General features: G+C 39.4%; 1 protein-coding gene across 6 annotated transcripts in view; it reads left to right on the top strand.

Moving 5' to 3' along the window:
- Nucleotides 1–11,115, top strand: part of PDCD4 (programmed cell death 4) — a 33,007-nt gene extending 21,892 nt beyond the window's left edge. For all 6 annotated transcript variants that reach the window (XM_048505364.1, XM_048505366.1, XM_048505367.1 and 3 more), the window contains 7 exons: nt 686–907; nt 3,496–3,593; nt 4,326–4,440; nt 5,924–6,031; nt 7,146–7,256; nt 8,262–8,401; nt 10,420–11,115. In XM_048505364.1, the coding sequence (XP_048361321.1) occupies nt 686–907; nt 3,496–3,593; nt 4,326–4,440; nt 5,924–6,031; nt 7,146–7,256; nt 8,262–8,401; nt 10,420–10,480 (855 nt within the window). In that variant the 3' untranslated portion in view covers nt 10,481–11,115. The remainder of the gene's footprint in view (nt 1–685; nt 908–3,495; nt 3,594–4,325; nt 4,441–5,923; nt 6,032–7,145; nt 7,257–8,261; nt 8,402–10,419) is intronic.
- The last annotated feature ends 2,688 nt before the right edge of the window (nt 11,116–13,803 follow it).

The following is a 13,803-nucleotide window of genomic DNA, read 5'->3' as shown; positions in this document are numbered from 1 at the left end:
CCCACATCTGTCCATCTCTCTGCTGCCTTACCTTACCAGCCACATTCAGAAAAATCTGTTTAGTGTCAGTGTGATCCATGGATTTAGATATCTGCAGATGGGGGCAACACTTGAGAACTAGATGGTGCTAAACATAGTTGATATTAAGGACACAGGTAGATCACATCTGCTTCAAAATCAGTTTACTGATAGAACTTCAGGCACATGGTGAGCTTTCTAGCTTTAAATATCTCTTCTTCAGAGACAGTTAAGCAAATCACAATAGATGTCAGGTGACTTAATTAATAAAATAAACCAACCTCATTGACTTTAGTGGTAACTTGGTACTGAGTAAGGATATATAGGAATGTAACCTTAAAGACAGTTTGAAGACAATGTGATCAGTATCAAAGCTCTGTCATTACTGGTTTATAAAAGAGTTTTATATCCTGACTTAAAAAGAGCACTGCATGATTTAAAGCTAGGCTATTAACCTTCATATTGATGTTCTAAAGAATTCTGAGAAAAACATAAGACTCTTTTTCCCTGGGAGTTCCCTTAACATCTGTATTTTATACTGGTTCATTATCAGAGTTGTCCCTCCTGCTTGTTTAATTCCACCACCCCCCACCCCCGTATAGGACAGCTCAAAAAGGCCACAGTGTTTGAAATAAAATGCAATGGATTTTACTTCCCATATTTATAGGAGATGTTGAAAGATCTCAATCTTGGTGAAATGAAATACAGTGTACCAGTGTTGGCAGTATCCTTGGCATTAGAGGGGAAAGCTAGTCACCGAGAGATGACCTCCAAACTCCTTGCTGATCTGTGTGGGAAAGTGGTTAGCAAAAATGATGTGGAAAAGTCATTTGACAGGCTTCTCAGAGACTTGCCGGAATTGGTCTTGGACACTCCTAAAGCACCACAGGTTTGTTTAAAATATCTGTTGTTAATACTAATTTTGTTTTAGTGGTAGGCTCTGTTATTTATATTTGTCAAAGCACTTCATTGCACAGATACGCCTGGTAGAATAATTGTTCTCTAAAGTTTTATACAAACAAATACGTGCAATTTCTCAGGAGCAGGGGAATGAATTGCCTTCCCTCTCTTTTGAAGAGGGTGCATAGAGTCACGACTGCCACTCAGTCATCGAGCTTTTAGTCTATTTCAGAACACAAGCCAGAAAGTGCACTGATTAGTTGCCAGAATCCCTGAGAAGTAGGGAGGTATCACCCTGATTCAATCATCATAGTTACTTGCAGTATAAAATGAACTCATTTTCACCCTGTTTTCCAATGCAAAGTATTTCAGCATACAGATAGAAATGCCACCCTGCATCCAGTCAGTATTCTCTGAGGCCAGTTTTCAGTTGAATTCCAGAAGTTCAGATTGTGTGTGATACTGGTCTTTTTCTCTTTCTGTGAGCTGCTCTGCAAGTTTTTCGAGATTTCAGCCCCATTCACCAGGCCTCTAGGTAGGTTACAAACCGATGAGATAGTTTGTTGTTGTCTCTGGTGCAGGGTTTTCAGGCAAGGGGTGGGAGCAATTAGAACTTGGACTGGGGCATTTTGGGTGCACGGCCATATAGAATCTGCTATCTTCTGAGAGATCACCTTCATCTTACTTAAACTTGCTTTAAAAAAGCAGCTGATGAGATTCTCATATTGTTTTGAAGAGTGAGAGAATTGATATCTCTTATGTACGTTATCACTGTGTGCTTTTACAAGATCTATCCAGTATTTGCTGGGTACCAGTAGGAAAGGGTTGGATGGGGAAGGTTTGTAAAAATTCTTAATCAAAATGTCCTAATGTCCCTAATGTCTGAGAACCACTATCCTAGTTTATTTATCACATTGTATAATTGGCTCACCTAACATTCTTCAGGCCATTTGGATTAATGAGGCACTATATTGTATTTGCCCTGACCTAGATAACCCCAGACTAGCCTGATCTCATCAAATCTCAGAAGCTAAGTATGGTTGGCTCTGCTTAGTATTTGGATGGGAGATCTTCATGGAATGCGGAAGCCAGCTCTAAACATCCGTTGCCTTAAAAACCTCTATAGGATCGCCATAAGTCAGCTGTGACATGACATCAGCAGTAATAACAAAATTGTATTTACAAAAGCACAGTGACAGCGTACATTCTATCTCCTTTGTCGTAACATATTTCATTTCTAGAATTGTTTTATAGTAATTAGAAATACATTGTCACAAGACATTTATTCATTTACTATATTTATTCTCTTTCTGCAAATACACTCAAGATGGATTATAGTTTAAAATACTGAAAAGAAAGAAAAGATGTAAAACATAAAGCAGCAGAGTTCTGTCAGGTTGTTGTGTGTTATCCTTCCAAGGTGATGACATGAGTTTCTCTTCGGGCTATCCCTCAGGCCATATAGGTTTAAGAAGGTGAGGAATGGGCTAGGCTCTGTTGCTACTACTGCTATTATAAAGTAATAACCAGATTTGTTGAAAAGCATGCCTGTTAGAAATATACACTTGTCCATGCGTTCAGCACCAATATGCATTTCTTATTTAATAAGAGCCTAAGCATACAAACGAGGGAAATGAAACCCCAAATTGCTTTAAAACACATATGCATTCACAAAAGCATGTAGGGAAAGGATGGTTTAGATTGAAAGGAAGTATTCAAAGCACTTTATGTAAATATCATAGTCATATCATATGTAAATATCATAGTCATAAATTTCTCTCCTGTAAATAAAGTCAGTATTATCCCAGTATTGATGGCGGGTTTGAAGGATCAAGGCTGATAGAAGTACTACGGCTGGTATAGCATAAGTATCACATCCAAGTGACTTGCTAAGTAGAGAACATCTAGCAAGGTCATCATGTAAGTGAGACTGAGGAATTCCCTGGCTCATATTTGTCATGATTGAACATGTGATATTCTCATCTGCTATGCCCAAAAGTAATCCAGCTAGAAATATGTTATTCTGTCATTGTTTTGAGCAGTCATTTTTATTTGTTTGATTGTCCAACAGAAGAGATCTAGGTAACTGAAGGTCAACACTACACCACATGTGCTGCTGTCTTGGTAACCTAGGAGGAAGATGTCAGGACTCTCTCTTTCACTTTGGAGGGATACCATTACTTGGGTGTAGATCATCATATTGTTGATCAAATATATTCTTCATCAGTGGGGCAAGGTATCCATATATGGGTTGTGCCTCTTCCTTGCTCTAAGAGCAGCATCTATACAAATTTCTTGCAAAAACTTCTGCTATCCTGAGGAAATGCTTCTCTTATGCCGTGCCTTATCTGTGGAAGGGCAGGCTTCCACAGCTTTCACTTTGTTTAGGGAAAAGATAGCAAAATTTCAAAGCACGAAAAAATCAGCCTCCGTTTCTTCTGCCTCTGCCATACCACCAGTGACGACTGGGACAGAAAACAAGAAGTTGTCTTGGATGAAAAATCCCAACAGCAACTGGAACGTTGTTCTCCAAGGCCCTGGGACATCTCTCTAACACACATTTCTTTTTTGTGGCAGCTGGTGGGTCAGTTCATTGCAAGAGCTGTTGGAGATGGAATTCTATGCAGTAGCTACATAGATGGCTACAAAGGCACTGTGGACTGTGTTCAGGCTCGGTAAGTGCTTAGCCCCTTTGTAGTTGAGACCTGTTTCACGATTAAACCTAATAAAAGCATTCCAGAATCTGAAGTCATGAAGTAAACTGGGTATACCTGTCTATTTAAAAACATTAAAATGAAGCTAAACTTTTTGTGAAGACCCTTTACTTCAAAATCAGGAAGTCAACTTCCTTCCACTTCACATTTTCTGGAATATTGTCCCACCAAAACATTGATGGCTGAATGTACAGAATTCAGAGAAAAGGATTACATAGTCAATGGACAGTGTAAAGATAATGCATTTAGCAGACATCAGTTCTAATGTTTGCAGTAACCACCAAGTCTGTGGTTGACAGAGCCTAAGAGTGAATGATAGGAATACAGTCGGTTTGCTCAAACGTTTGGATATTATTGGAGATATTTTACAGTTCTTGGTTGACTATTTGTTTGGAGTGATCGGGCTTATATTCTCCACCATAGAAGGGGAGTATGAGTACTGTGTTCTTAATAGATGTTTTGTCCTATGATGTATTTTTATTTGCCATAAACAAGCCAACTACTTCCACCTATTATTCTTCCAATAATAATAATAAGATCCAACATAATATTTAATCCAAACTTTAGTACGCATTTCCATGCCTTTGTATTTATACTTAATTTTGGTGACAGTGTATATGTTTAAAGATGACTGACCATATTCTAGTAGGTTTGTTGGTGTGTGTGTATGTAACTTAACCTTTATCTTTATAGTGCTGCTCTGGATAGAGCTACTGTGCTGTTTAGTATGACCAAAGGTGGAAAGCGCATAGACAATGTATGGGGATCTGGAGGCGGGCAACAGCCTGTGAAACATCTTGTTAAAGAGGTATTTCTTTTTAAAATGTAGTTTGGTAATATATCCAAATTAGTATATGATCAGTATGATTGCATTGCTTCAGAGAAAGATAAGTGCTGAATGATGAGTTGATGGGTTCATAGATCAGTGGCATAGCATATGCATTGTATGTATATTGTCTCAGGTTCAGTCCTCGGCATCTTTAGTAGGAATGCAGTCTCTGATCATTAGACAGTATTTCTATTTTCTAGTCTATATTCTATTTTTATTTACATTTCCCCCCTCTCTTTACCACAGTCCCAGGGCAGGTTACAATAATCAATGCAACATTGAAATCATAACAGTAAAAACACAATAAAGCCCCATCCTAAAAACCCAACCACGATCTAAAATCTCCCACACACACTCCACCCACTCACAAAAAAGGGAGGGATGAACGGACATCGGGGGGGGGGGGGGGCTCCTAGTGAGAGGAGTCAGCCAGATACTTGGATGAAGAGGATGGTTTTACCTGAATAACTTGTTAATATAATGAATTCAATAGCAGTAATTTCCAGTATTTGGTAATGATTGGAAATGTAGAATAATGGCCATTATTCTGGGAACTTTGTGTCAGGTTTCAGTTTCTCAGGTAGTGGAAAGAGAGTGACTTAGCAGATATATGACCAAAAGAATGTTGTAAAACCATCCAAACAGAATTGCCTTATTTGTAATTTCTGTAGACAGTATTTCCACCAATCATTGCACTATCAAGTGTTTTTTATACTCTGTTCCATATAAACACAGGTTGTGTTTGCTTGAGCTAATTTATCTGAGGCTATGTCAGTCAGGCAGATGGACATATGCTTCTGGTAGACAGCAAAGCCAGGTTGGGGAGGGGAATAAGGGAATTAAAGGCTCAGACCTCACCCTCTTGACAGTAATCAGTTCACCCATCCTATAGAGGGGAGAGGCAGGTACTCTGAATGTTAAGCTGGCATGCAGACTGCAGGGAAGGAATGAGATTTACCAGAGGTACTATTTCAGAGGTGAGAGGTACTATTTCAGAGGTGAGAGGTACTATTTCATTCCAGTTGAGTGGAAGACAAAAGTGAAAATTTGTTCCCCTTAGGGACTTCAAAGTCTGCAAGAAAACCTTAAGTTGCGTGTATATGTCGTTGCCAGTGTGTTTAGCAGTGCCTTACAGAAGTAAAAATGAAATGCTGCAATTGGAAGGCAAAATCTAATGATTGTTTTTAAAATGGCATTTGTTTTCTCCAGTTTTGGGGAAAGAGAAACTGAAACTCTTTTGTCAGTTAAACATGTGAATTATGTTACTTGTAGTTATGCACTATATGTACACATATCTATTTGAATTAGAAAAATGTTAGCTTACTTCTGTATCTGGCATGTATATTCCAGCATCCTTTCTCCCCTGGTGTTGGAGTCAGAGATCAGGTGAAAATTTAGAAATTGATCTTTATTGCAAGTTGTAACATTCTAGTCTAATGTTCCTGTGTTTTTAAACTGCTAGATTGATATGCTGTTGAAAGAATACCTTCTTTCAGGAGATGTTTTGGAAGCAGAACGTTGCCTTCAGGAGTTAGAAGTACCCCATTTTCACCATGAGCTTGTATATGAAGTAAGGCGGAATGTAAACTTTCTCTCTTGTTTCTGGATAAACATTATCTCTACTTTCCCTATTTCACTCCCCCCGTAGCCCCTGCAGCATCTCCAGTCTCCATTTTCTGTTCCTGTTCCCCCCCGCAAGCTTTACCTGTCATCTCTTCTCCCCTCCCCTTTCACTGCTACCTTCCTCTCCCCATGCTCATGTTTTGTTTATACACTTCAGATTTATGTGCAAATTTTGAGCTTTTCCCAGATTTGCAGAAATTGTCTTTCCTATTGATGCAAGGCCATAATATGTGGATTTTTGGTCCACACCCTAGGCCCAAATTTAGTATTGTATATAATTGCATTGAAGTTCAGTTCGCAGTTCACAAACAATACACTAGGGAAACTGGAAACAGCTCTCTAATTTTTAGAAGTGTAATAGAAATTCTAGAAAAATGGTTAAGGCATTTGTGAGTTTTGGGATGGAAGATGTATACCGAGACTCCTCTTTGGGGGGCACTGTGTATGTTAAGCAGCATGTAAACTAGCACAGTCATTCTCATGGTATTGTTCAGTGTATGTTAAGCTAGGTAGGCTTTCCATTTTGCAACCAGTGTTGCCCTAATAAAATGTTGATAGAACTTTAAAAACCCTGCATCCTTCACTATTCACATGCCTTCTCAGAGCTTAACACTTATTGATCCTTAAAGATTGTGTCAGACAAGTTATTTTAAAATAACTGCTTGCATTTTAACTGCATCTTCCACTGAGGGAAGACCCTTTAGCCCCCAGGAGTAAGATTTTAGGGACATAGTGAGCAGTAATAGAGAGTTGGAAAGTTATTTTCTGTGGGCACTGGCAGAGCATGTGGTCTGAGCTATAGTCTTCTTTTGGTTTTCCATTACATTATAATAGCTTTAAATGTGTCTTTGCTAAAATATGAATTCTGACTAATAAAATGTAGAATTACATGACATCAAGTCTTCAGTCACTATTGTACTATTTTTGGTCGGATGTTAGCTTTTTTGTATATTTCACAGCACCTGTTCTGCTTTGCAGTACTTTTGCAGGGTTTTTTTGCTTGTGAACAAATGAATTTGCATTGTTTTTCACTTCACACTCCATGTGTATTTGCATTTTAGGCTGTTGTGATGGTTTTGGAATCAACTGGAGAAACAAACTTCAAAATGATGCTCAATTTACTGAAATCCCTCTGGAAATCTGCTGTCATTAGTATGGATCAAATGAAGAGAGTAAGTATTACTGACAGATTTCGAGATGTTCCCTGTTTTTATTATTATTGATATCTAATAGCTGTAGGTTAGATTTGTGTTCACCAATTAGCATTTGACCAGTTTGCTCTAGAGTTGGATTAGATTATCCTATGTCTAGCTTTTCTACTACTTGTCCAGTCATCTTTGGAGGCCCTGCTTCTGGTTCCCCCACCTTCTGAAGGCTACATGAACAGCAACCTAAGAAAGGGCCATCTCCGTTATGGCACTGGAATATTAGAACTCCCTCTCCAGGGAAATTTGTTGTCTTCCACCAGTAACTCTTATTGGTCCTTTTCCCTGGTTGTGGTGGTGTTAAGTATGTCTATGCTTTAATTGAATTTAAAAAATTTTTTATATAGTTTATTTTAAATATTATCAATGTTTCAGCGTTTGCCTCCTTAAAGACCTTATCTGGGTGGAAAGGTGGCATAGAAATGTTTTAAATAAACAAAATATCTTTGGGAATGCTTGTGACTTGAAGAGGCAGGTTTAAAAATTTCAAATGCTATAATTCAGTTTGCTGGCTGAATTTACTCAGAAAAGGTTTATCTATCTCTCCAAAGAACCTGCCTGAAATGGCTTACAAATTTCATGGGGATTTATGTAATCATTTAACATTGCATTTAATTTATATAAAACCACTCTTCTCATATGTAAAGCAGAGTTCCTTGGGAGATGCAGGTAGAAGAAAGTTTTCTGTGATAGTTCCTAGCTCTGATAAGTTGTATCGACTTGGCTTTTCCTAGTCAACGAAAACAAGGTGACTTTGTTCCCTCCTTTTTTTAGGTAGGAGGAAAAGTAGTTTTTGCACTGCCAGCCCATTGTTCTCTAGTATCTCAAAGTTTTTATTCCCCTATTTGAGCAACATAAAATGTTGCTTTGCTTTTTCATAGCTGAATTTGAAAAGTTTACTATGACAGTTTTAAGGGCAAAGAGAAACATAATTCTGGAGCTGAATGCTTTTTCCTAATTCTGTTCTTGTAGGGTTATGAACGAATTTACCATGAAATCCCAGACATTAATCTTGATGTGCCACATTCATACTCTGTGCTTGAACGGTTTGTAGAGGAATGCTTTAAAGCAGGAATAATCTCCAAACCATTGAGAGACCTCTGTCCTTCCAGGTACATAGGAAAAGTTTTATGTTTCACAAATATCTGCAGCATATTAGCCTTAAGGGATATTCATCTAACTGGGTTACCAGTGGAATTTAGCCATTTCCAGTTGGGCAGCTGCATTTTTCTGCCTATGCACAGCAGTGCATGTCATCTTAGCAAGAAGAAAGGGACTGCATGAATGGAATGGTTAGCCAGGGAGCATCCAGCCCAGATATCTGGTGACATTAAGTCTCCACCTGTTTGAGGCTCTGTATGGGGTCTGAGACCCCACTATCCAAGGACGTAGGTAAGGGGGGGTTCTCGGGTTCAAACCCCCCATTGCATGTCCAAAGCTCCGCCCCCCGTTTGTGTGTGTTTTGTATTTTTCAGTGTTTTTTGGTTTTTGGCCTGCAGGGGGTGCATTTTTTGGGCTAACTATACCAAAATTTCAGGGATTTGTTGGGAGACGCTCCTGATGATACTACCCAGGTTTGGTGAGCTTTGGTTCAGGGGGCCCAAAGTTATGGACTCCCAAAGTGGGTGCCCCCATCTCCCATTGTTTCCAATGGGAGCTAGAAGATGGGGGCTAAACTGTTGAGGGTCCATAACTTTGGACCCCCTGAACCAAACTTCACCAAACATGGGAGGTATCATCAGGATAGTCTCTTACTGATACCACCCATGTTTTGTGAAGTTTGGTCCAGGGGGTCCAAAGCTATGGAATCCCAAAGGGGGTGCCCCCATCCCCCATTGTTTCCAATGGAAGCTAATAGAAGATGGGGCTACACCTTTGAGGGTCCATAACTTTGGACCCCCTGAACCAACTTCACCAAACCTGGGTGGTATCATTAGGAGAGTCTCCTGAAGATACCCTGAAAGTTTGGTGCTGCTAGCTTAGCAATTGCACCCCTGATAGCAGGCACCCTCCAAATTTCCCCAGATTCTCTTTTTAAATCCATCCCCTTTGGCATGGATTTAAAGGGAGAATGTGAGGTCCCCAGTTTAAACATTGAAAGTGATGCTGTTTCAGGGTGGGGAGGAATCCACCCCAAAACAGCATCACTTTCAATGTTGTTTTAACTGGGGGCCCCAGATTCTCCCGTTAAGGTAGATTTAAAAGGAGCATTTGGGCTCTCTAGTTTAAACACCATTGAAAGTGATGCTGTTAGGGGTGGATTCCAGCATCACAGCGGCCGCCCGTGGGGGGGGGGGGGGCAGCGCAAAACTCAGATTTTGCACCGGGCTCCATTTTCCCTAGCTATGCCCAGAGGGGAGGGCAGAAGGGGCTGCTGGCTGGGAGCCCAGCTGGTGGGGGGTGGGGGAGGGCAGGGGAGTCTGTCATCTCCGGCCTCAGAGAGCTGCCTTTATAAGCACTGAGGCTGGGGCTTGGGGAGGCGTGGCCACGCCCCCAGGGATGTGTGGGGGTCTGGCCCCACCCCCTGAAGCCCCCCATTAAATCTATACCTACGTCCCTGCCACTATCCATTAAAGATCGCTGCAAGAAAGAAAGATGGTGCATATCCATATTATTTCTCTGTGCTTTCTGTCTTGCTTATATTGCTTCTGGTCTGTAGACACTTGATTTTTTTCCACTTCTTTATGGATGATTAGAAATAGAGCATGTTGGTGAGAAAATTAGTTTCTTGAATCATTTTAGAGCAACACGCTATTAAAGCTTTGTTAGATAATTCCTAGATTACTGTATAGTAACCAAGCATTATAGTCTCCATGATCAGTCATTCTGGAATCTCTGTCTAGTCTTCTGTTTCTTGGATTAGGGACTTTTGTATAGCCTCTTCTCGTCTGATTTTTATTCCTCTTGATGTTGCATACTTTACTTTTTCCCCATTGCAGTACCCAAAGCTTACACAAGATGATCTTTTATGTTGCAAATGCAAGTAACCTATGTGCATGCCTGTTTTTAAATACTTGTAGCAGAACATCTTTTACTCTATGAAGAACTTTAGAACTTCTCAATTCACAATGCACCTCTCATACCTAAGGATAGAAATAACCTAAACACTTATCTTTTTATTTAATTTTAGGGGAAGGAAGCGTTTTGTAAGTGAAGGAGATGGAGGCCGTCTGAAAGCTGAGAGCTATTGAATACATGAACTAACTCGTGCAGCCATAGATGTTTAAAGGGAATATATATGTATATATTCTGTACTAAGAGTTGTTTAGCACAGTTCATTTATTCTTAAGATATGCACTTGTTATGGGGCACAGGACTTCTGAAGGTTTTAAAATTCTGTGTTCACAACAGAAATCCTTCAAAACATTATTTTCTTGGGACCTATAATTGGATAGAATAAGTAACTGCCTTTCTGTGGAGGTTTGCTGAAATAAGCTACTCTATTGTAAGTGCCATATGTTTGACCTAATCATTCCATATTTTGCATTGATGCCTGCCTGCCACTCTTTTCTTTCAAGGACAGTGTTTTCGTAGTAAAATCACTGATTTATACAAAGCTTTACAGAATGGGTCAAGTTAAGCTGCTGGAATCCTATTTCACCTGCTGCTGTTAAAATACTGTGCTTTCAGGGGAAATGTTGTTTATTTGTTTTTAAGAATCTATGAAATTTAGTTTGGTCTTAAGATGTATTCATTTTCCAGGGGAACATATTGATTTGGTCTTAAAGACTAGTTCAGCAAATGGTGGCTGGAACATCTATTTTTCTACAAAACTGGAGAAATGAATAGTTATGATATATTGCAAAATAAAATTTTGTGAAGCAGATTCGTGCCTTGCTTTTTTAGACACTTCTACATGTTCACTGGCTCCAAGTTGCATTTGTGACAGGCCTGTTCCTGAAAATAGCTGTACCGGTTGGTTTGGTGGGTCTCCCATTTTATTTTATAATGGGCTGACTTCATCTGGATGGCCCAGACTAGCACTGTGTTGTCTAACCTCAGAAACTAAGTGGAGCCACCCTAGTTAGTACTTAAGTATGCAGAGGCTGTTCATCCCTTGTCCTGAAAACCCTATGGTGTCGGTTGTGACTTCATGGCACTCTCCACCACCAGCCTCATTATGGCATGCATAAATCCAAGGGATAAATTGTATACCAAAAGTACCTAAGTATGGAGATGACTTCACATATTATAAGCCCAGAGAACACATGGTAGACTTGTTCATTGTCCTCCTCTGAGGAGCAAATCTTAGCAACATTATACCTGTGCTGCTGTTCATTATAAGCCTGCTATACAGCCAATATGCAAAGTCTACAAACCCTAGTTGCTATTCAGCAGATGCAGTGCCCACACTTCCTAGCTAAGTTATCCCTAGAACATTACAATGGTTATTTGTACCCTTGTGTCTTTCCCTCTTGCCTGAAGTTGATTGTTCCCTGGGCATAAAATCTCCATGGAGTCTGACATCTAGTTCTTCCCACCGTACTTTAGCAAGGGAGATGGCAGCAGGAAATGATCTCTTCTGTACTACTTACTGCTGTAGCAATCTGCGCCATCATCATTCCTAAACTGAAAAGGAAGTACAATAACATTACAAGTACATGTTAATGGAGATGGTTATACAGAGGTTCACTGCTGAATAATTAAGTGTAATGTAGAATTTAAGTGTCTCGTGTGCTCCTACAGCTTAGTGAAAAATTGCTTTCCATTCTAGATCTTGGAAAAAGCAACCTGCATATTGATAGCTTTGTCTGGATGTCAAGACACCTAAGACAAGATTAAATTCCTTGCATATAAACAACACACATTTTCAAAGTTATACAATCTCAACTTTTAATAACTATTGTTTACATACACTCTTGCATAATTAAGCACAAATCTGTTCACACCAGATTTGATTGCTCTATGCCAGAAAGAGAAATCTATGCACACAGCTAATAAATATCAGTTCTGGATTATTGTGCTGACTGCTGAGCAAGCTGTTCCTGCTGCCTAATAGTTTCTTGTGCTTCACGTTGCATTTTCTCAAGCTTTTCTAAGGTAACTGATTTTAGAGGTAGTAACTTCGGCTTGCATAACACCATGGCAGTCACATCTTCCACTGCTAGCTTCCCTAAAACAGGAAAAACAAAATAGTTCTAACATAATGAATGCCACACAATACTTCTCTGCAGGTTCAAACATCACTAGTCTGTGTGGTACAGTGACTAGGACTGGAAAAAAATTGGATTCAGAGCTCACCAGGCATTTTTGAGATTTTGAACTTGTCTTTAACAAGGGTTGCTGAGAAGATAATACAATGCAACCAGGGCACCTGGTGTGCAGGATAATGAAGTAATAGACTGCAGAAACCCACCCTTCCAAAAATCCCGTTAACAGGCACGGCTCCGCACAAGGTATCATGCAAAGTCCTAGAAGCTGTTTTGAGATGAGTCTTAACAAATAATTGAGTAGTTAACATAATAAGCAGGTTTCAAATGTGATCTCTCCCACCCGATGGAGTGCTGCACACATGTTTTTCCAGCTGCCTTCACATGGAAACTTACCTTTGAAACAGCCATCTATATAAAGATCTCGGCTAAATCTACTCGGAGTTATTTATAAGAAAAAAAAACCTTCCTGAAGTACTCTTCTAGCAACATCTTCCTCCTTACAGAAAATAGTAATAGTATGTTCTTGTCAGATCACAGCATAACTGTCACATTTTTGTGATTGGAGCAGGGCTTGATAAATCCCAAATGCCACGTTTTCATGGTGCCTGGAAATTTCATTGTGGTATCTGATATTTTCAGCAAAGATTTTATTGTCTGCCTCTCTGATCCTCAGAACATATAAACTATACATATAAACTTAATAGTTTACATCAGAATAGAATTAGCTGAATGATATAAAAACACATATGCAAAGAAGTGTTTCATGTATTAACTATAGCTGAATTCATTTTTTTCGCCAGTTGCTTTCTAGACTGCCTCTGCAATTCAACAAACAGCTCTTTAAAGCAATAATGAAATTATAAGAAATTGGAGAGAAGGTACAATTACCCATTTATGAAAGAAGACTGACCTACAAAAGCTCACACTTTTTTCCCCTGTGAAATAGTCACAAAAATTTGTTTAACAATAGACAGAAGCACAGTATGTTAATGTGTAGTACAAATGATGAGAGACAGACTAAGGTTCAAATCTTCACTGAGCCATGAATGGCCTGGGACACTTTTGAGAGACTAATCTACTTCAGACAATTTCAACAGAATAAAACTGAAGGGTGGGGAGGAGATCATGAACACAACCTTGCCTGACTTCTTGGAGGAAATGCAGTCTAAAATGTAACAACTTCACAACCATTAAATCAGAGATTTTGAACAATCATGTTTCAAAACTCGAATCTTGTAAGAAGATTAGATTTTAGCATGTCAATTTAGGATTTACAACAAATGACACCTGACAGGTTGATGGATGCACTTAGCTCATTTGACCAAAGATGGAAAAAGCCACTCACCTTGCTTAGGCAACAC

This window comes from Sphaerodactylus townsendi, linkage group LG08 (genome assembly GCF_021028975.2).
Source record: "Sphaerodactylus townsendi isolate TG3544 linkage group LG08, MPM_Stown_v2.3, whole genome shotgun sequence".
NCBI lineage: Eukaryota > Metazoa > Chordata > Lepidosauria > Squamata > Sphaerodactylidae > Sphaerodactylus > Sphaerodactylus townsendi.
Note: the sequence above shows the minus strand (reverse complement) of the source record. Positions and strands in the feature narration are given on the sequence as shown.